The sequence below is a fragment of the Ursus arctos genome, unplaced genomic scaffold (genome assembly GCF_023065955.2).
Source record: "Ursus arctos isolate Adak ecotype North America unplaced genomic scaffold, UrsArc2.0 scaffold_15, whole genome shotgun sequence".
Classification (NCBI taxonomy): Eukaryota; Metazoa; Chordata; class Mammalia; order Carnivora; family Ursidae; genus Ursus; species Ursus arctos.
In genome coordinates this window covers 41,844,798-41,868,681 of record NW_026622819.1, presented here as the reverse complement: position 1 = coordinate 41,868,681, position 23,884 = coordinate 41,844,798, and the positions used below count along the sequence as shown (strand labels likewise).

General features: G+C 39.5%; 1 protein-coding gene and 1 long non-coding RNA gene across 3 annotated transcripts in view; both read right to left on the bottom strand.

The window, feature by feature from the left end:
- LOC113263985 (uncharacterized) overlaps nucleotides 1-3,964 on the bottom strand; it is a 389,471-nt gene extending 385,507 nt beyond the window's left edge. Inside the window, exons 1-2 of the long non-coding RNA XR_008959222.1 lie at nucleotides 3,522-3,964; nucleotides 3,108-3,219 (exon numbers count right to left, since the gene is read on the bottom strand). This is a non-coding gene — a long non-coding RNA (uncharacterized LOC113263985). The remainder of the gene's footprint in view (nucleotides 1-3,107; nucleotides 3,220-3,521) is intronic.
- A 6,872-nt stretch (nucleotides 3,965-10,836) lies between these two features.
- Nucleotides 10,837-23,884, bottom strand: part of G3BP1 (G3BP stress granule assembly factor 1) — a 37,613-nt gene continuing 24,565 nt past the window's right edge. For both annotated transcript variants that reach the window (XM_026510826.4, XM_026510827.4), the window contains exons 8-12: nucleotides 23,150-23,251; nucleotides 22,600-22,711; nucleotides 22,269-22,397; nucleotides 21,526-21,635; nucleotides 10,837-18,040 (exon numbers count right to left, since the gene is read on the bottom strand). In XM_026510826.4, the coding sequence (XP_026366611.1) occupies nucleotides 17,834-18,040; nucleotides 21,526-21,635; nucleotides 22,269-22,397; nucleotides 22,600-22,711; nucleotides 23,150-23,251 (660 nt within the window). In that variant the 3' untranslated portion in view covers nucleotides 10,837-17,833. The remainder of the gene's footprint in view (nucleotides 18,041-21,525; nucleotides 21,636-22,268; nucleotides 22,398-22,599; nucleotides 22,712-23,149; nucleotides 23,252-23,884) is intronic.

Here is a 23,884-nt window from a genome sequence, read left to right as displayed (position 1 = left end):
GGTCCTTGAACTTCTGCCACCATATTCAACTTGTGGGCCCATTGGGAGCTGCCAGGTCTAGTCAAAAGTATCTAACAGACAATAGAATCATCTTTTTGAGACACAGAGGGGGAAGGTCACTGAAATCTTTGCTCCAACTATTCCAGACTTGGTATTCCTCATGGAAAATAAATGTGAGTGGTACATTATAGTGGAAAAGAATCTGAATTTTAGTCCTATCACTAATGTGTTGGGGAACCTTTGGTAAATGATTTAGCTTTAGTTCCTCTACAAAAACAATGGGGAGAGTGGTACAGATCTCTAACCCCTTCCAGCTCTAACTGTCCCCCGTGCTTGAACGGGGTTTACACAATGAAAAGTTTAATGTCACTTTGATTTCTGAACCCTCTAGATAGGCGTGCACGTATATATATGCACATGTACATGGACCCACACAATCCTCGTCAACAGTCTTTCTTCTCTGGAACATTTGCATATTTGTTTTTCTTTTTGCTCTACTTTATTAAAGATGAGCAGTGGTGGGAAAAAAACATCAATGATAAAGTCAAAAATACCACTGTGAATTAGAAATGGAGCATGCTCAAAGAGAAGGCATCGTCATTAATGTATAATGTAGGAAGGGTTTAGCAATAAATTACACGGATCTTATCATTATTTACAAAATCAAACTAGATAATTTAGGCCAAAACATTTTTTAGGTGGCTCCAAAATACAGGACAATGCTTTCTTAATTTCCTTTTCAGTTTGTGCACAGAGGGTATCACACTTTGGGACTACATAGGCCAAACGTTACGGTAGGGGAAAACTGAAGGAGGCGTCATGGGTGGGTTAGTGGTTTTCAAGCTCTACCTGGCTAGCCCCGTATTTACGCAGGGAGATGGAACTGGATACTGGTACAGATCAGATCAGGTGAGCTCACCCACCTCCAAAACCGCAGCTATTCCTAGGAGTCAGATTTAAGAAATATTCACTAAGCAGATAGATACTGACACCAGTGACTTCTCACCTACGTTAGTTTCAAGAGCAGCCCAAAGACATGGCTCAGCTCTGCCACCCTCTGGTCCTTTCAAACACTGAGAGTCCATTCTTGGCTAAGGCTATAGAGAGTGACCAAGGACAGCAGTGAATAGAAAGATGTGGAGTCTGTGTGTGAGAGACAGAGAGAGAAAGATTAAAGACGGTCATCTGATCCAAATTACTTCTTCCTTTAAGCTGTCAATAAGTAAGAAATGTATCCCTGTAAGAGACCTATCAATATTTTTCACAGACTATTTTTTCATACTAGGGAGAAAATAAGTATGACAGGAGCTGGTGCCTTTCCTTCAAAGTACACATTTTTTTTTTTTTAAGTACACGTTGTTACAGGCATCATTAAAAAGAGACTGTGTTTTGTGAGGCTCCATGATATCAGATTGCGACACCAGTGCCCCAGCTAAGCTGCCCGCATCAGGGAGAAGTCAGTCTTTTGTGAAAACGACACTCCTTAGGTAACTGCCACACGCTGAAACTGAAGGGAGCGGAGCTCTCGTCACGTGCGTAACTGCCTCCTTAGTAGACTCAGCGGGCAAGAGAAGGGCTTGAGGTGCAGTGTGTGTCGGCTCGAGAACTGGGGTCGAGCCACTCCGCCCCCCGTCTGACTGGAATCCCAGCCCAGGGACAATGAGTACCACTCTGGAAGTTATAAGATTTATTCCACAAGCACCTTCTGTACCTTCTGCCCACCCCCCACCCCAACTCCGAAGAGGCGGGCAAGATCAGGTTTTCTCTACGGGCTGTGTTTCTCAGACCGACTAGAAAGCTTGCACTCTGAGGGGCTGGTAAGGTCTGCTGAGGAAGGTCAAATGGGCCTCTACTCTCTGATATAAAGCATCTTTAATTCAGGAACCGACCAGACCAAAAATTCGCTAAACAAGCATGTTCTTAAAACAGAATATCTTTTCTTCCTCCACTAAGCCCCTTCTCTCAGAAACCAACTCCAGAAATTTGAATTGAGAACCTTCTGACTTTCCTGCAGCTCTACGAAGCCAGAAACAGGAGCTTATCCTGACCAAAGGAAGGAGTAAAAGAAATTCGCCTTGTTTTGTTTGAGCCGGCTTGTTTAACTACTTTTATCGGTATAAGGAAAAGGACATGTTGGAAAGGCTTTGGTTTCACAGGATCCTGAAATCCCAAAGAATAAGAATATCCTTGGACAGGTTGAAATCCTGGCAGAAATAGAGAACTTTGAAAAATCCTGAACTGCTGCCCTCCCCGCCCAAGTTAATCTAGAAGCTGGAGGGCCCAGAATAGATGATGCCGCTACCAACTTATTCTCCCGCTGCTGCCTTCAGGATTTCTCAAGCTGTAAGGACAGCAATGGCAGGCGATAGATTTGCTCAAACGTGGGTGCTACTACATGCTGTTTTGATGGAGCTGTGTGGTTATTTAAAGCAATAATTAAGGTGCTTTATCATTCTTTAGAGCAGCAAAATGAGTTCCAAAGTAGAAATTATTGCCTAATAATTTTTAGAATCATTAAGGCTTCTTCAGCTAGCATCCAGACCATTACTTCTCCCTCTTGTGCTCTCCCCTACCTCCTCCCACTGCCCCCCTGCCAGCACATCCTGTCTCATCAGTTTGTGCATCTCATTTTGTGAAACGGAACGCTTCCAGAAGGTGCTGGGTTATTTCTGAGGGGGCGGAGGGTGGGAGGGCTGGAATGGACATAGTAGCTCCTGTCTCATTTGTTTTAAGGCTGCGATGTCTATTCTTCCTCTTGCCTGTGCATTTTGAAATTTCATTGTTCTGGAAAATTTCCATTGGAACATTGGGTCGGAAAGTCAGAGTCTAAAGAATGGCAAGCCAAAAATATACCCTTCAAGAGCCCAGTGGTGAAAAGTACGTTCTACATAAGGCCATTAACCAGCTACAGAGCAGTACCCACTAACTAACATGGGGACAGAAGGCATTTGCTTTCTCACAGATGCAGGCATAATGGGCCTCCCGTTCCTACATGTGCCCTGCTGCACGATTCCCTGCATGGCCTGGTTTTTGGCCTGCCTTTCTTCAGATTCCACTGCTTTCTTAAGCAATTTCAGAAACTCAGTATCCTCTTTAAACACACCTACCTTCTGAGGTAGACGGAGTTCAGTAGGAAGTGAGTCCTTGTTCTGGTGTTCCCTCAGGCTCACCACGGGAACACAGGTAAGCTACTTGGCCTTTCTTGGCCTGCCCACTACCCTGTAAAAAGAGGAAGCTGAAGGAGATTTTTCAAAGGCAAACCCTGGATACTCTGATGGGCTAAAGAGAAGGGTATATACCATGTGTTAGAGAAGGTTTCATTATTTCCCCGTTTTGGGGTCAAGTTTGGAACCCCATCCCAGGCCTTTTGGTGGGCAGGTAGGGAGAGGTTAAGAAAGAGGAAAGTCTTGGCCCTCAAGGAGATTACAATCTTAATTGTTTTGTTTTGGTGGGGTTTTTGGCCATGAAAGACAAGGTGTTTCACAGCGCTGATGGACTTGCCTCTCAGACCGGCTTCTCACCTGAGCATCCCATCAAACACCAGGACAACATTCCACTCTGGTACTTTAGCATGTATGTCCTGTGAAGGCTTAACCCATTTCCCATAGCAGCTGAGTTCTCTCTGCAAGAGCCTCTGGAAGAATCAAAGAGAAACACATCAGAGCAGAACTTGTGAGCTACCCCTAGGAAAGTAACTCCAATGACTCCAAGTCCCCTCCCAGTCTGCTTCCCCACACATACAATTTAATCATAACAAGAAACTTCCAGCAAGATTTAAGAATATTTCCCCCTATTTGTCCATTATGCTAGCTGCAGTTATAGGCAGAACATGTGGGACTGCTCCAGACCACAAGAGAGATTCATCTCAATTCATATCATTAGCTAGGCTATACTAATAAAAAGAAAAAAGATTATAGCAGATGTGGCTGGACGTGGGCTAGCTCACTCCATGCCGCACCCCCAAACAAAACCTCACCCTGGCAATGATGCTTCTGAAATTGCTTCCACACTCCTGTAGCTCCAACAAACACTCCTTATAACCAGAAAACACTGCTCCTATTTTTCCCAGCAAGGATATATTTATGCTTTATATCAATGGAATCTCTTCAAGACGTTTATAGGTTGACATTATGACAAATGATCTTCACTCTCTCTTCATCTGGCCCTGGAATTAATGAGAATATCACAGACGGAAACTTTTTTTCTTGTTTCCAGATTTAAGAATTAATAGACTTAAAAAAAAAAAGACAAGTTTTGATTTCCCATAATAACATAGAAACCACACTGTAAACCCGTCATTTCCTATCCTACGGTAGAATAGATACATGTGTGATGACGCAAGTACAGTGAAATGGTGATTGTATATGATGGCTACTACAGGGTCCCTGTAAAATTCTTACATATTTTCCCCTTCAAGCTTCAGCTTTCCTATCTGTACAACAGAAGCACTGAATTCGTCAACCTTGAAGGGTTTCCCCCAGCAGCAGTTTTCTTTTAAAGCCACTTCTCCAGTTGTCTTTCAGCTGCTGAAAAAAAAACAAGAGCACTTCCCCTAGACTTAAGGGGGTCCCACTTGTCATATTACCCTCCCCGTTTTCCTCTCTATACCCATTCGTGGTTTTCTGGTGCAGCAGAAAGGGCACTAGCTTCCAAGAAGGTGAAGATGCAACCACTATAGGCACGCAATCAGCTTCTTTATGTATTTGGGGACAATAACACCCACGTCACAGGTCCACTGGCTGGATAAAATGACATCATAGGTATTAACCCCACCCCCCACTGTAAACAATGTAAAGCATTGTCATTATCTCAGTCTCCCCGAAATTCTTTTTTTTTTTTTTTTTTAAGATTTTATTCATTTGACAGAGAGAGACAGCCAGCGAGAGAGGGAACACAAACGGGGGAGTAGGAGAGGAAGAAGCAGGCTCCCAGTGGAAGAGCCCGACGTGGGGCTCAATCCCAGAACTCCGGGATCAGGCCCTGAGCCAAAGGCAGAGGTTTAACGACTGAGCCACTCAGGCGCCCCTCCCAGAAATTCTTACATCTGCTTCTGTTTGCCAGAAGAGGTCATCCAAGAGCTTGCTTTCAGAATTGAGGCTGTCTCCCCAAAAGCCAAATCCACAGGGCAGCCTATTCACTGACATTTCAGGACTAGCCCCTCTGTGCTTACCTCAGAGCTTATACATGCACTGAAGAGACCTAAATTCTAGCCCTGATTCCACTCATCAAGCATCTACATCCCTTTCACCCAAGTATCATTTGAATACTGCCTACATAGAAAGCACATACAGATCTGCAAACAGTTGTCACTTACATGTAGATTAGTAAAAGACTGTGAATGAACCCTGAATATCACAAGGCAGCTATTGAGCCCCTACTATATCCAATCTGCTAAATTACATAATGTAATTCCCACAATGGCCCAGATCTCAATTTATAGATGAGGAAACCGAGGCTCAGAAAGTTTATTAGCCCAAGTCGAAGTCTTGCCAAAGTTCAGATATGATTCTATAGACAACAGGAAGCTAACTTTTGGAAGTAGGCATATGTGTTTACCTTTTTCACTTACCTGTTTTTGACCTTCAACAAATTATTTGGCCCTCTGTGACCTTAGTCACCCCTCCCCTGTAAAAAGCTCTATCTTCCCAAATTATTGAGTACAAAATCAGGTGATTGATGTGGTCATTTACTCTGTCATTAAAAAAAAAAAGTATATAGGTGTTTATTAGTTCATTTTAACTTAAATGAATCTTTTAACTGCTAAGAAATATGGACCCTTTTGCCTTGGTACATTCTACTTATACAAAAATTTACGCTCCTATAATCTGTTTAAATGCCAAGGAATACGATCTTTTTTTTTTTTTTTTAAAAGATTTTGTTTATTTATTTGACAGAGAGAGGGCCAGCCAGCGAGAGAGGGAAAACAAACAAGACAATCGTGGCCTTCCTCTTCTGAGAACATGGATATAAACAATACAAATCTATCAGCCCACCTTAAAAGTTGAGAGCCTACTAATCTAGTTTTGGGCTTATGAGGGATTTAGAGTTGATATGGGGCTATTTTCTGGCGGTAGAACTGTGGAATAGAATAAAATGAGTAAGCAACGAGGCAGGACAGAATATATGCCATTTGGAGGATAGTGAGAAAACGCTGGTTTGTAGTCCTGCATGAGAGCACTAGGTGCCTGGAATGGCTTGGATTTGGCCAGAATCAAGAGTAGGGACTAGACTTTTTCTGGAAGTCTTTCGTAAGTTCGGAATTCCTTTAAAACATCCACTTGACTGAGAACCTACTACAGACAATGCCGAGGCACAGGAACAAGACTATAAACACCGTCCCTAACTAAAGAACTTACTAAAAATTTAGTGCAGTGACTCATTCAAGGGAAGATACAGTGACAACGGAGGCAGACAGAATTCAGAAAAATGGTATCTCACAGGGACAATCCAAGTTCTCATGCGGAACAGGACATTTGAGCTAAAACCCTAAAACAAAGGGTTATTTTCCACAGCAGTTTGCTACCTGGATTTACATAACCGTGGTCTCACCCACCTTTCAAAGGGTTAACACAGGTAAACCACTTCCTTCAGGCAGGTATTCAGGTAAAGTGGGAGCATCTCTTCGTATGAGATACCATTGCAACAAGAGTATGGAAAATGGCAGGCTGACCAATGTTCCAGTAAAGGAGGGCCTTCTAATGGTTCTTTATTCCCATCCAGTCTCTGGAAATAAAGTGGGAAAATGAAATTATAGGGAAATATATGAACATACACCTCCCCCACAAAAAATTATTCTAAGTAGAAACTGCAGCTTGTCTCCAAGTCCTTTTGTTCCTGACTTAATCCCCTGCATAACTGATGTGTGCTAATTAGCCAGACAGGAGCTCACGGGACAAGGCCTCTGCTTACTACATTTCCTAGGTCCCACCTGGCTTCATCTACGTCTCTTCAGTTGTATCCAGAAGCTACAGCAGTGACACCAGGAATGTCTTAGCTATTCCTCTGAGGACCAGGGCAGCTCCTTCTGTGCAGCTTTGGACGCTGGTGAGGAAAGGGGCACTCTGAATGGACCCTATTTAGTGACCTCAAGTCAGATTCAGTGAGTCTCCAGGTCACTGCTATAGACCTGCTTTTAGATGACATTTTGAAATGTCCCAGCCTGGAGAAAGCAGCTCAGCCTTTCAAGGTTTGAGTAACAAGTGGAAGCTCAGGGAACAGGTCTCAACTGGTGTCAGTCAGGACTAGAATATGTATCCTCCTTCCGGTCTATCAGCTTTGTTTTTAACCTCCCTTGCACCTGCCTATTAAATCTAGTATGGCTGGGCAGTATGCCTTAAAAGCAGGGCATCCGAATAAAACACAGCCTCTTTTCCTTCAATATAGGAGGGGATGATACAATGCCAAAATAATCACTAATGAGGGCAGAAAATAGTAACAGAGAAAGGAGGGTGCCGTGGAGCAGGCAGAAAATAAACCAGGGAACATTTCAAGGCTTACGGGCCATTTGAGCAGTAGTACCTTAAAGAGGAGGCTTTGATGGATGGGGAAGAGTACTTCAGCAAAAGGAACAATGTGAGTAAAAACATGGAGGTAAAAAATAAGGGGCATATACAAGGTACAGTGATTATCTGTTTGGCTGAATTGTAATGAATGGTAGGCATGTTTGAAAAGATGGATTTGGAGTACATCATAACCACCTTAAAAGAAGAATAAGAGATCAGGACTCTGGAACATGGCAGTTCTAAAAGACCAATCAACACAGTATCCCTTCATGGGCAGCGCAGCTCATTCTATCTTCTTCCAGACACTTCCAGCCTAATTCAGATTTCCTGTACTTATTTTGGGAGAACTTATCTTTCCCTTCATCTAAGAGGCAGATATGGCACCCACTAGATATTCGCATCTTCAAGGGCATCAATTCAACCCAAGTATTAAGCATTTAGTTGTGCTAGGTACGCACTAGAAAGGGGTAACAGAGGTATGGTAAAGTCATGGTTCTGCAGTGAATTCACTATTCTATAGTGATTCTAAAAAGTCACTGCTAAAGTTGTAGCTTTGTCTACTATCAAGCCAATACTTAATACAATGAACATGCTTCTAAAGGAGAGCTTGTGGTCCAAATACTATTACCTTTTGTGATCTGAAATATTAAACAGAGCTGACCTAGAAGGAAAATACAGTCTAGTATGTTCTTTTTATTTCTTAGCTGCATCTGAAACAACTCCTCCCAACCTAGAGAGAACTTCCCTATTCAAACCATGAGATCATGTCCACAAGAAAAAAGGGTATGGGGGGCAGGGGAGAAGCCAAATATGAATAGAAAAAAATAAGGAACGAAATATCACTGGTTTTTAATCAAGTCATTGCTACTGGAATTATGTAGAAGGAATAGATTTTTGTTTTTTTCAGAACAATTTACCTTTCTTAGGCAAGGTAGTTCTTTAGAAAGAATATTGTGGGGCAATAGGTATTACCTACCCTGCAAATGAAACTTCCCCAAATCTTATTTAAAAATTAGTCCTTAAGTATCAAATAAGCAGTTTGCTAAACTCAACTGTTTCCATATTCGGTTTATTTCTACCTCATTTAAAGGTGTACCATGCTCAACATGCCTGAATGGCATGTAAAAAGCTAAAAAATTGATGTTCCCACAATGCACTTCAGAACACTTAAAGTTCATATTTCGTACTTTCATGGTCCAATCTTCCAGTACTTAATCTACTATAGTATTTTCAGCACTAATGACAGTTAAATGAGATGCGTGTAAATCCCCAGTGGGGCATCTTGCTACTTAGCATATTGGGCACAGATAAAATGGCTACCTAAAGAAAAAAAGAACCTGAACAGCCAAGTTCTACTCCCAAGACTAAAATATAGTAGGTACCTCAGAGGCCTCCAAATAAGTTTTAAACCTGGACACAATACATGTCTTCAACTGCTATAATTAGAATTGAAATGTACAAAGTGGACCACAAAGTGACCAAGACAAAATCCTTAACACTTTTAAGCCCTCTAGGTAAGAACACGACTGCCAAAGGATGTCCGCGTCTCACTGTGCCGATCAGGATCACGACTGACCTGTTGGCTAAGATCACTCTATCCAAAACTGATGAAATCATTGCAATGGAAATAGCTAGCATCATTTTGGGTTAAGAGCGGCCGGTGCATGATTGGGAAGGACAGTGAGTGCTCACTTTCTAAGTGTTCAAACATACTACCTTCCAAATCACAATTCTTTGGTCTTCTCAAGATAGGCCATTTCCAGAGACCTCATTCTCAAACTTGACTGGCCCAGGGAACCCATAGGAGGAGAATGAATTACCTTGCAGCCATAACTGCTGTAAACACGCTGGAGCCATATTTGGAAAATGGGGACAAACAGGACTACTAGGGATTTCCAATGCACAGCTAAGACAACATTAATGAAAAAGCAGTATTAGACTGATTTGAAACATTCTAAAGGAGTTAAAACATTATCAAATAAAGACTCAGTCACTGGGGAAAAGGGTATCTTATTTACATAATTTATCTTAGACTTAGTAACCTTCCTTTTTACTCAAGATTCATCAAGATGGGCCAATTTCTGCCAAGAGAACCAGAGTGTGCACTCTCAAGGGTCATACCCCAACCTTGCCAAAGCAAATGACTTCTGCCTAACTGGAAGTCATCTCCCAAGGACTTGCCCTTAGATTTTCTCCATTTCACGCATTTAGATATTTGCACAACAGACCTACACTTTGTCTTAAAAGTTGCCTGATTTGATGTTTAGACAGAAGAACAAACCCCACGTTATTTTTCTGCAAGTGATTTTACACTTTTTTCCAAAAAGGAACTTAAATATGTCATGACATAAAGGGGGTAAAAGTGTTAAATTTTCAACAGGTCCAGGGGATGTTACCTTGAAACCTCACATTAAACTTTACTCAAAAAGTTATTTTAACCCTGAAGAACAGGCACTGTGTAATACTTCAGGTCACAATGCCAGTATTGGCTGTGGAGTCTGTTACAGGTAAGACGACTGCAAGTTACAATTCCAACTGTGATTCTAATACTTTTGGGAGATGTAAAAAAATACGCTGGGCTGGGCAGTGTGAGTTAAACTACAAAGTGCTTCATCACCCATAATGGAAAAGGTTCAAGATGATTCATACTTCCATGTAAGAGACTACAAAAGTCACAAGCCCACAAAGAAGCAACTGACAGCTAGCCAAAGTAGAAGAGATTTAGAAGGAGCCTAGGGACATCTTAATTGGCCTGGAAAACTGGGTCAGAATTACTCACAAAGCTCCTCATCCTTTCCCAGAAGAAAATGTGATAGTATGTCTTTTATATGGAAATTTCTTGGTATATATGTATAAACTTGGTATGGCCTTAATGCTGCAGTTAAGGATTTGTTTGGCTACCACCTTAAGCAGCGTGTTAAGCAATCGCTTCCTTAATGTAACATTTTTACTTCTTATTGGACTCTTAACCCGAAACAACCAACTCCCTTTTACCCCTTACTCTTTCCCCTTTTTTTGCATGAAGTCATAAAAGTTATGGCAGTTATTTTTTGGCTTACAAAAAAAATCTATTTCTGCAGTTTGAAGATGTAATGTAAAATTTCTGTGATACATGTATATAAAAATATATTTATTGAACCATCCATATACACATATCCATGCTGATTCCAATGGAAAAAAATTAAAGTTTTCTGAAATTTTCTCTGTGGTTAATTCATAATAGTTGTTACTGTTTAACCAACTTTGTATGTGAAAAAACTTCTGAAGTACTGTGATTACCTCAGAGAGGAACCTACATTTAATCTGGAAAACATCATTTCACTTAAGACAAGGCTTTACGTTGGTTCATTCAAGAAATATTTATTGATAGGTACTATGGGAGATACAAAGACGACTCCGACACAGATCCTGCCCATAAGGAGCTTACAGTCTAGTAGGGGAGATAGAACACATACATGGGATACATGGTCAGAGCTATGTTTCAGTAAGATGAATCTAATATTGTGTATAAGGTAGGCTGGGGGTCAGAACAGGTAAAGGAAGTTGAGAGGCCAGTGAGATTATCTGAGTGAGGAGGAAAGAGATGTGAAGACTTGAGGTAGCACTGACAGGACTTAGCTGGAGTAAGAACAAAAGCAGCAGAGGACTTAGACTTGTGGCATGGGTGATGACATGAACTGAGAGAACAATGGACTCTGTTTGTGAAAAGAAATCAAAGTTGGCACATAAAATTCTTCTGCATAGAACAAAGTGTCTGGGATATACTGGGCACAGAAAGAAATGGCCTATCACCCAGACCGAGGATGGAAGTACCTCTGAATGATCGGTGACTTCCTCCCTCCTCTGCCCATCCCTCAAAATTCCCCAACAAATCCCTCCACTATGAATTGTCATAGTGCCTTACAATTTATTAAGTCCTATCTCTAGGCATGCCTCACTTGTGAGAATGAAAACAGAAATACATTAATTTATTCAACCCAATGAGTCATCTTTTAAGGACTCCTTTCATGGAAGTCACTGTACCTTCTGGTGAAATACAGGGATAATCCCCCAGTCCTTTTCCTCTAGGAGCTTATGGTCTAATAAGGTAGTAAAACAGATACAGGTCATTCTAATTGGAGGTCGAGGGGGTAAATTATGAGCTAGGAGAAAGGTATAAAGTGCTCTATGAACACATATTTTAAAAAATGAAGGTTGGGACAGAATCTCAAACAGCAAGGACAATGTAGAAGGGAAGTAGACAAGAATGAATTTACTCCCCACTTCAAATTCGCCAAATCGACCCCCCAAAAAGGGACTCCCCACTCCTGATGCAAATCTTTTCTCTTAGGGAAAAGAAAAATGCTCTTGAACTGGGTCTTGAAAAAAGTAATTCTGATGGCAAGAGATTTGGGGATGCAAGTCTATCTTCAGGGAAGAAAGAAGGCACTTGAAGCCACAAAATCAGCAAAGCCAGGCTTATTAGAAAAATCCTAAGTAGTTTAGCATGGCTGGAGCATCACCTCCATGAAGAATGGGAGAAATCACTGGAAAGGAAGATTAGGACCCTGATACGGACATGGCGCTGCCAGGCACTGAACAGGGCACATGCCTAAGACCAAATTGCTGCCCCTTAGGAGCTTACAGTTATAACAATACAAGGTGGGAAAAGCACCACAATGTACAGAATGCAAAATGCTGAAGGATTTAGGAGAAAATTACAGCTGAGTTTCAGCTATTAACACATTAGGATACCCAATAGCTTTCTGACAGCTAGTAGTACACCCATCCCTGAGGGGAGCACAAGGTAATGTCCTTAGACAACAGGCCCTGGTAGAACTGGGCATTAAGACAGTTCTAAGAAAACAGAGAAAAACTGGGTATGAAAACTGAGCTATAGAAGCAACTGAATAAGCATATAAAATGTGGCTCCTTCCCTTTTCTCCCCACATCCTGACCTCTAACAGTTCTGGCTTCCTACAGTGAACCTAGGGCAGAGTGGAGACCCTGAAGGTGCTCCATGTTACTTCTACAAGCCAATTTGGGACTCTGTGCTAATAATCCATTCTCTGAGCCGTCTAGCTTTTGAAAAATGAAGGGGATGTACAAACTCTTTAGTTGTTTCCAGCACTAACATTCTAGGATTCAAAGAATTCTAAGAGTCTCTCCTGCCTCTTATGTTTAATAATCAGAATGGGAAGAAAAACTTTAAATATTCTGATGTTTCTCACTTAGAATTATCATTTTTTCCATATAAATCACAAATGGTTGCTATCCCACCAGCTAAGTTCCACCTCCACCCATCCTTCAAAATCTAACACCTACCTATATGAACATATTTGTAACATGATGTATTCCACATAACCTACTCAAGCATACACTGAATCTTAAAAGAAAGGAAGACCTGTTATTCTCTTCTTCTCCCCTAACTTCTTTATGCCAATTTTTTGGTTTAAGGTCTTCATTTAAAAGGGCCCAATCAGTGTATATACACTTCATAAAAACATTTAAGAATTTAAACCAAATCCAAAGTCCAACAGGTGACATCAAAGCTTGGGGGAAAAAAAATCAGTAACTAAAAATCAGTAACTGGTTAATTACAGCAATAGTTAAAACTATTTTACAACCAGAGTAAGAGATATAATCATCTAATTACTACCAAAAATACAGGCAAATGTCCCATAAGCAGGCTTCTGAAAAATAAATACTTGTTAAATTCAATAGTGAATTTTTGGTAAACATCCCTTAATTTGCTTTTTTAAAAAAGATGAAGACACACTGGATGGCTATAAGTCCCTTAGGATTCTGTGCCACTGGCCATATTCCAAAGTACTCAATGTGTACAGATTTCTGTAATTGGCCAGGTCACGTGGTCTATGGAAGTAACCATGGAACTGATTTCCAATACTATTTTCCTCTTGTAGGGAACTAAAAAAAACAAAACAAAAACTACCAGGTTCAAGTGGAAACTGGAGAAGCACAGACTGTCCAAGGTTTTCAAAGCAAGTCATATAATCAGAAAGTGAACAAGCTTAATTCTAAGCCAATACGTAAATATAATCAAAACCAAGACCACGGGTTTTTTAGACCACTGCTAATCAACTTCTTACTCAGTCAGGCCATAATAAGAATGTTTCACGAAAGCATGAGCAAAGCAGACTAATTTCAGCATTATCCTGAGCTAGCTACATATCCATTAAGAAGTAAATAAGTTTTATCTCACATGTGCTACCATTCCTCTTTTAATATAGTCTCCTAAGAGTTCACAAGCCTACCTATGGTCCCCAGAACCTCAATATCACAGTAAACAAATACAAATTCCAAAAGGTATTACTACCTTAAAACCAGAAATCTTTATTGATCTAGTGCCACATGGCCATTACTTGATCAGCAACTTCCCATGTAAAATGTTGCTAAGTTTCTAGCACATTCTTCAAGATTTCTAAAACATTTGTGGACTATGTCTAACTGTCCACTGCCCATCTGTGGTGTAATAGGCAGTTATCTAAAATCCCATATTCAAATAAATGTTGAAGTTGCTTTTTTTCCCCCCAAAAGGTTCAAAACTGCTAACGAAAGGGTCAACAATCATCTCATTTGTATGCACTTCCTGAAGATTCTTTTAAGTAGCACAAAAATAAAACTTCAATATTAGAAGTCTTCTTTAGATCAGTAGATTTGACAAATGCAACCATTTACTTAAAAGGAAAAAGCCACTCAGCATAAACAATGGTCTATAAATTTAAACCTCATAGAAAGATTATTTCCATATAGATTCTAACAAATTGTTTTCTATAAAGTGCCACGTTTCCCACTAAATTATTAAACTCTACAAGGGTTTTCAAATAAAGGGATGAAAAAAAAGTATCAAAGGACGGCAGTTATAAGCACAAAACACAACAGCTATAAACCCACCTGGATTAAGGTATTATAAAAATATTGTTACCTTCCACATCGATTTCAAGGTTGTACTACATGTATTAAAATACCAGATGAGAAAATAACCTAAGAACAAGTCATTGTTCCCGTGTTACCACAGTCTATACAAATCAAAAGGAGCCCTGCAAAATCAATGTTTCCCTATCTTGTTTACCTTAAAGGAAATGGAGAAGAGTAATGTTAACCTTTCTCTGAATGTTTTACGGACTCGGGTCTCTGTACTGTAGTAACTTATTATGGTCATGTCCTGTTCTTCAGTATATCACTCAAATGTAAATACATGGCATTAGGGTTCTAGAGAAAAAGCATCAATTTTTGGATGCCAATCTGCTCCTTGCTACATGGATGACTTAGAGGCCTAAAATTTAAATGCTCTGATGCAATTTCTTCTTCATCTATTACTTTGGGAAAGCTTTGGGAAAATAGCACCTAATCCACAGGGTAATTGTGAAAATTAGTTTTCTAACCTAAGACCAAAAGTGCAGTTCAAACGAATACTGTGGTCGTAACCTACCCACCAGCCAAATAATGATTTTTGGATTAGCCATTTCACTGCTCCCAGCAATAGCTCAAAAAGTTGAAAACATAGGAATACACAAGTAAAGCCCAACCTCACCGCAAAAGAAAACAATTGTATTTTTGTAAGGCCCAAGATCTTAAAAGACTAAGACCACTGAACCAATCCAATCTTACTTAGCTAAAATACTCATGGGTGAAGGATTGAAAGCTCAGCAGAAAAGAACTGCATACTGGGCCATTCTTACAGATGAAAAGTTGTATTTTAAACCCGAAAAGGTTGAATGTGATGAACTGATGCTCCCTATAAAAAATCTCGTCCTATTTTCACTTTCTACCTGTGTGAATATATAGTATCTAGGGTATCCTGTTTATTCTATCAGCAATAATGTAAACAATGATATTGGGATTCTTCATAGTGTTAACCATGATGCTAAATCTGACATATAAAGTCCAATGCTATTTAAAACTCCGCAATCATCCCATTCTGATGACTTGAAATTACGGAAGCAACCCTTTGTTTTCTAAGCTTATGCAACAAGTTACAAGAAGCATGTAGCATACTGTTACTACCTCTCCAAATATTTCTTTAAAAACCACACATAGGTACAAATAAAGGAAAGTGAGATTATCAATTCCCTGCAGATGTTACTATAATTCCTAAAAGAGATTTCTATTTACTAATTCATTTATCCGAGGCTATTTCTCAGAGGACTGTCTTTACTCCAGTTGTCCTCACCCACTCCTCCATCCTCCATGTATTACAGGGAATGAGGAAGAGCCATGATCTCAATGGGGTTTGCTTTATTTTTATTGAACATTTGGCATTGTTGGCCCCACCCACTAAATGCCAGATGTGGTGTCTCCTCTTCCCTCCTCCCCAAATCTCACACATTTCCAAACGTCCTCTAGGATGTATTAACAGCCTGGGTTGAGAATCACTGCATCCAGTTGGTGCCCTTAAACTACTGAGTAGGAAAAATGCTTAATGAAATATATGGATTAGCATTTACTTTGAAAAATGATTTCTACATTATCCATAATTTATGACCTTATAGTTACTACAACTTAATATTTTTCAAAAACAACTCCAGCTAAGTTTTTTTATTTCCACCACAGGCTTAATATAAGCTACAAAAGTACAAGCTGTCTTCCAATTATCACTGGTCTGGGCCAAATGAAGTGGTTACCAAATAGTTATTTAAGCTGACCCAAAACAGCCATGTGACTCAGTTATGTAAGTTTCTTTATGCAGGAGATGTTGCCAATTTTCAAATATTTCAGGTACTGAGGACCGATAATATCAAACTTCATTTTAGTTTAAGACTACACCCTTCAGCAAACCTAGAGTTTCCTAGTAACAACAAAACAAACATTCCTATTCCTACTCATATACTATCCTCAAAGAGTCCTAATGATGAACACTGCTAAGAAAATAAATAAGTTAAATTTGACAACCTCGTTGCCCTTCCAACTAGTATGACAAGTTATCACACAAAGGCTTGCTTCACAACTGTGTAAATGTGTAAACAAAACCTTCACCCACCTCACACACGGCACTCAAAAAATTAACATACTATGTAAAACGAATATTAAGCTATATTGCCAGATTAAATTTTCTTCCAGAAATATTTTAATAAAAATTGGCCATTTCCAAGAAACACCCACTGCATGCCCATCAATAAAAGAGAACCATAACAAAATAGAAAATTTACCATATGGCTATGATTTAAAGAAAAAAAAGAAAAAACGGGCAGACACTCAAGCACAAAGTCCAATATTAAAGTCAGATTCCTTTTTATGGGCTATGATTAGGATTCTGAATAGATACCGAAATAAACCTTAATACAAATGCTGGACTATTTAGGTCAAAGGACCTCTATAGAAGCAAATCTGTCCTTAAAGGCATTCCAGTTTGAGACTCAATTTTAAGAATAAGGCATAACAAATGAACAGAAGACATACCAGGTGAAGAGGGATTCTTCAATTCCCAACATACTCTACACCTGATAAAACAAATCTATTTTTTTTTTAAATTTTTCTTTAAACAACTGCCAAGGCTGGAATCAAAGATAAATAGAAGGCACAACAGTTTTGCTCTGGTTTTGTGTTATTTGGATTTTGGGGTTTCTTTTTTGTTTTGGGGGTTTTTTTTGGTTTTTGTTTTTTTTTTTTTACAAATACAAATTAAACATGAAAAAACTACTTCAAAAGAAATCTAAATCAGTTGCATTCTAGACATTTAAAACCTATCTCACAATTTAAATGGTAAAAACAGGCTTATAATTGTTTTGTGATCACATATCAAAAGAAAAAAAAAACTCTACTAACACCTTTTATTCAGTTTTTAACCATACCAGAAAGAATCAAAATGTCAATTTTTCCAATGGCAATTTCTACACACCAGAAGGTAGTCATGACTCTCAAAGAAGAAACGATTTGGATTTTTCCTGGCTTCAAAATGTTTTATCAAATCCTGTGTTTCTCACAGGCTTTTGAAACACATAGAAAATAAGAAATATTCTAATGAATGAAACATACCAAATGTCAGTAATAAGCAAGACACATTCCTTTGGGGAAACGGCGGTTAAAAAAAAATCCAGTCTGTATATGCAAAAGTAAAGCAAGGAAATTCAGTCTTTTTCTCTTCTTTAAAAATCTGTTTTTCCTAAAATATCATTCCACAAAATTGGAAGTGAAGGACTAAAACGTGAGGAGGGGAAAGGGCGGGAGAGGGAGCACACATCATTAACACAAAAAGTAAAATTGTACAAACTTAAGCAGTTTATAATAGACTAGGGTCAAACTCCAGGATACCAAACGCTGGTGTAAGAAATTCACCATTCTGCAGGAGCTAGAAGATTTGTACTGCTGCGTGAAGATCAATGAAGAGCAATTCACTGCCTTGGAGCAATTCCCCTTCCCACTCCAAATCCTGGTTTCTGCACCATGCCTCCGCGGGGAGGGCCTCTCATTCCACCACCCAGCCCACCTCGAGGGCCTCCAGGTCCCCGCAGGCGGTTATCTCGACGGTCCCCTTCCCGGGCAGCTCGAGTCTTCTTCTCTTCCACGTTCAGACGGACCTCACCTCTGAACATGATGGGCTGCAGGAATCAAGGTAAGCAGACTTACATAGTGCTTATGGGCTACCAACTACCAAATATAAAAGAAACAAAGCCATCATAAAGAACCAGCAGCTTATATATCAGCTACATTCTCAGTTCAGTTTTTATTTCCAACTCAGAACACGTAATTCTCCCAATTACCAAATACATGCAAAGGTGGGAGTTAGGTATGCAAGCGAGTTCAAAAAAACACAACACAGCAGCACAAATAACTCTCACTGTACTTCTTAGAGCAAATCTTATTTTCCCATAGAATTACATAAATAGAATAATGTAAATAAGAATGGCCACCCTCCCCATGGATGTGAAGGCTTAGAATAATCTTCCATCATCACCTAATGTGGAAAGACTGTGCTGCACATTATTTATGCAAAGTACATACCCATCTCAAAAACATCATTCATTTCATCTAAACAGAACTGTAACAAAATGTTATTTGCCTTAAAGAAATTTTGGAAAATACTGAAGATAATAAAGATAACAGCTTAGCAAAGGAAAAAAAGATACATCCACCACACTACGTCTTGGGCCTTCTTTTTAGCCCAACAGATCTAAAGTAGAAAAAGGGTTACTCAAGAGCCAACGAATTCAATTTATGCTCCTCACTGGCACGCACTAGTTTTCTAAGTGACATATTTTTTTTAGATAAGTATCTAACAGTGCTTACTATGCAAAGATGTGTTCTGTGTGCTTTGCACCTATTATCTCATTTAACATCACAACCATCTGAGGGCTGTCATCTCACCTACTTGAGAGACCAGCAAATTAAGGGCCAGGAAGGTTAAGGAACTACTAACTCACAGGTCACAACATCATGAGCGATGGAAGCAGAACGTAAATGAAGGCATCCTGACAGCCAAGTATACACTTTAAGACACAACGCTACACTACAGCCTGTCAGACACCATGGTCATCAGTCTTACGGAAGCTATTTCTGTACTCATAAAAAATTACTGAAAAGAGTATGGTAGAAGCACCATCACAGTGAGAAGAGGGAAAGACAAGCTCCATCTGAAACTCCCAAAGGACAAAGGGGTGATATGAAAGTACACATGAAGAAACCTGCATTGGGCCTGGGGGGAGGGGTAGAGAAGCCCTCTTTATTACATTTTTTTTTTAAAGATTTCATTTATTTATTTGTCAGAGAGGGAGATCTCACAAGCAGGGGGAATGGTAGGCAGAGGAAGAAGCAAGCTCCCCACCGAGCAGGGAGCCTGACATAGAGCTCGATCCCAGGACCCTGGAATCATGACCTGAGCTGAAGGCAGACGCTTAACCAACTGAGCCACCCAGGCACCCAGGAAAGGTCTCTTTGGAACTCTAATTATAACATATTTAAAATTTTGATTGGTGGTGCCTGGGTGCTCAGTTAAGTATCTGCCTTCGGCTCAGGTCATGATCCCGGGGTCCTGGGATTGAGCCCCACATCTCTTTGCTTCTCCCTCTGCCCCTCCCCCTGTTCATGCCCTCTCACACTCTCAAATGAATAAAATCTTTAAAAATAATAAAATTGATTAAATACATATTTGTATTTGTACATTCATACATTATTTAACACTAAAATATTTAAAATACATATATAACTTTTTAATATTCACTCTATATAAACCTCTTCAAACACAGTAATCTGAAGCCCTGTTCTGCATACAATGAGAAAAACAAAACCATATTAAAGTCTGAAAGGTAAGGGAAGAGAGGTTGGGGTTGGGTATGTTTTTAAAGGTAGTAACTGAAGACATCTCTGAGGAGTTATCAGAAGAGTAGAAGCAATCTGAATGAGAAAAATGTACCAAACATACAGCTCCTTTCTGAGGAAATTTTATTTCAAAATATTCTTGCACATAAAGATGCCATGGCTTATCTGTGTGCATTAAATGAAACAAAACCCTTACCTTGGAAAACTAAGAAGCCAGTTATCAGGTCTGACCTCTTTTGGCCCACTGGGAATATCAGACCCTCTAAGGATGAATTCAAGGCTGCACCAAGAAGGCTGGCCACTGGATCCTTTTTACATGCTGAATGATGGATTTATGCACAAAGCCTATGGGACACTTCCAGGTTCGGTATTCAGTGGCTATGCTAAGATAAGCCACTGTTCTCTCATTTCTAAATGTTTTGCAGGAGATGCTTCATAAAAACAGTGGTCAAATAGTTTGAAAGATTAAATACAGATTTGCAGATTAAGGCTCACATAATGTTAGAACCACAACATTAAACTTTACAGTATAGCCATCAACACTGTGAAAAACATCAGAGATTCTACAGAACCTCAGGAAATAATGATCTACAACATTTCCATTACATGGAAATGTAGTTTTAATCCGTAGTTTTAATCTGCAGAGACTGAAATATCAGTTTTTGCCAAGGGCTGAGGACAGAGGATATGGAAAAGGACTGCTTAATGGATAAAGGGTTTACTTTTGATGAAAATGTTTTGTAAGAAGATAGGTGATGGTTACACAAAGTATAGTAAAAGCCACTAAATTTTACACCTTAAAATGGTTAATTTTATGTTAGGTGAATTTCACCTCAATTTTTTTTTTTAAGTGAGATTTTTAAACTCCCAGATCCATCTCAGTAAATATTTACACTTTTGTTCTTCTCTACTACTACTACTAAAAAGTGATTTTTTTGCTAATGAAAGATGTGGGGGAAGGGAAGGGTTCCTTAAGAACTACACAGTAGTAAGATTCCAATTCTACAAAATCCCTCTTATTATTAGAAAGTACTGGTAAAAAGAGATCTGTTAATAAAAGTGGTTCCAGGCAGGGTGACTCCAAACCTAGACAACTTATAAAATAAAAGGAGAAGGCTCCTCATAGTTAGTCCCAGGTAATAATCAAACCTGCTCGGGGGAAATTGGCTCTTAAATTATCTCAGCTAAAAGTTAACATTGTATTTCATCTCCTAAACCAGAACCCGCCCCACCCCACCCCCCAAGGAAAGAAATCTGCATCAATTTCAGTGCATTGGTAACTATTAGTTATTTCAATCTCTTCATTCAATGGCTCCAAAACTAAGTTATTTAGACAGATGTTTTGTTAAACTCCCAGTCAAGTCTTTCAACAGTAATGGCCAGTCACCATGGAATATATTACCCCAAACATGTTGGAATCAATTGTACTTTACTCATAAAACACAGTTTTAAGGATGAATACATTCAAAGATCTAAGATACTCTTGGAAAGAAAAAGGAAAGGAAAGGAAAGGAAAGGAAAGGAAAGGAAAGGAAAGGAAAGGAAAGGAAAGGAAAGGAAAGAAGGAAGGAAGGAAGGAAGGAAGGAAGGAAGGAAGGAAGGAAGGAAAGAAGGAAGGAAGGAAGGAAGGAAGGAAGGAAGGAAGGAAGGAAGAAAGAAAGAAGAAAGAAAAAGAAAAAGAAAGAAAGAAAGAAAGAAAGAAAGAAGAAGAAAAAGAAAGAAAAAGAAAGAAAAAGAAAGAAAGAAATCAAGATGAAAAACTGCTTACCCTATTGCTAAGGACCTTCTGAACCGGCTCAGAATCATCAAACACAACAAAACCAAAATTGGGTAATTTCCCGCCACTGTTAATGCGTAGCTCCACCACATTCCCATAACCTGCAAGTGAACCACAGACTCTCAGATAACTGATCAGAACATTTCCTTTAAATATTACATGCACAGGATCCACTGATAGCCACTAGTCACATGTGGATATAGACCACCTGAAGTGTGGCAATTCCAAAATAAGAAGTGCCATTAAGTGTAATACACACTGGACTTCAAAGACTTAGTAGAGAAAAACATAAAATCTCTCTCATTTTTATGTGTTGAAATGATGTTTTAGATACACTGGGTTAAATAAAATATTAAAATTAAATTCTCCAGTTTCTTTTTACTTTTTAAAATGTGACCACTAAAAAAATAAAATGTGGCCACTAGAAAACTTAAAATTACACATGTGGCTAATGTATCTCTATTGGACAGCACTGCATTAGATGAATCTAGTGTTTAAAACTCAACCTACTTAGGGCACCTGGGTTGCTCAGTAGGTTAAGCGTCTGCCTTCGGCTCAGGTCAGGATCCCAGGGTCCTAGGATACAGTCCCATGCCAGGCTCCCTGCTCTGCAGGGAGTCTGCTTCTCCCCCTCCCTCACCTCCCACTCGTTCTCGAAAATCACTCTTGTTCTTGCTCTCAAATAAAGTCTTTAAAAAAATGTATAAATTTTAAATAAATAAATCTCAACCCACTCTGAAAAAAATCTTTAAGCTCCGATTTGTCCACTTCATGTGGCAGATTGCCAATGAAAAGTTGGTGACTATCAGGGTGTCTCACAATTCTTCGGGGTTCAACATCACCTTGCTCACCAGCCTCACGGACTTAAACAAAAACAGCAATGAAAGACAGAGAAAGACATTTTTCAGTGACTATTTCATTCAATAATTTTTTCCCCACCCCTCAACCCAGGTAATTCCATTAGCTCCAGAATTGTTTAAAGTAGAAAATATCAACCACCCCTCAGAAACAAGCTCTCACCTCAAATTCCCCCAAACTAAAGAAGTCACCCTTCTGAGCTCTTACTTGGTCTAGGGCCCCTCTGGGGAGGAATATTTATTCGTTGTTCTCGCACTCTTTGATCCCTCTGAGGCCTCTGCGGTGGAATCTGAGATTCAGGCTTAGACTCCGGACGAGGCTGAAAAATTTGTAAGTCAACTTCTGTGTAAAAACGAAGCAAGCTTATCTTTTTTCTTGTAGTTTCTCAGCTAACAGTAAGATTTAAAAGAGAAAATGACAGGGGCGCCTGGGTGGCTGTCGGCTGAGCATCTGACTCTTGATTTTAGTTCAGGTCATGATCTCAGGGTCCTGCGATCGAGCCTGATGTGGGGCTCTGCACTCAGTGCAGAGTGGGCTTGTCCCTGTCCCTTCCCTTGCGCAAGTGCATGCTAGCGTTCTCTCTCAAATAAATAAATCTAGAAGAGAAAATGATGATTCTCTCACAAAAGAAATTGTTAAAACCACCTTATACTCCTCTCTGCAAGATGTACCAGCTCCCACATTCTCTAAACCTGTGTGAAACCAAATTACATGAAATACAAGTAAATGTGCCTAATATACAAGCTTAGAAACTCACCTGTGAAGCTGGTACTTTAACAACATGAGGTGGTATCCCAGTAACTGGAACAGCTCCACTGGGTGGAAGGTTTTTACTGGTCACAGATGCCCAAGAAAATGTCTAAGGAAACAACAACATTAGTTGATTACCCATATCAAAACAATATAAATGCTATTAATTCTTCATTTCTTGTACATATGAATCACATTTTCACAGATAGGATAGAGTTTGTAAGTATCTCGAGATTCCTTTTCTCCCCCTACTTACAAATTTAGTACTAAAATTCCCTGGGACTAGTCATCAAGTACAGCAAAATACGAAAGGTTTAGAATCTTAAGAAGCTCCTTTCACTCAATTTCAAGTTTGTGAATCAAAGAAAATTCTCTCCTCCAAAATCAGCTCTTCCTATGTTTCCCCCAACTGATGGTACAAACATCAATTCAGTAACATCAACTTTAGAATTACCTTGGACACTTTTTCAACCCATTATCAAACTTACCAAATCTTGCTATTTACCTCATTATCTTCACTGCCACAACCCTAATCCCAGGTTATCAGTATTTCTCTCCAGGACTACTACAATAGCCACTTAATTAGTCATTCCTTCCCAATCCAGCCAACCTACTTTCTATCTGCTAGCTGAAGTTATTTCACATTTCTCTTTCCTACTCACCTAATCACTGCCAGAGAGACACCAAGAACACTGTTTAACCAATAGTCCCCATACCTAGAACAATGCCTAGCACAGAAGCA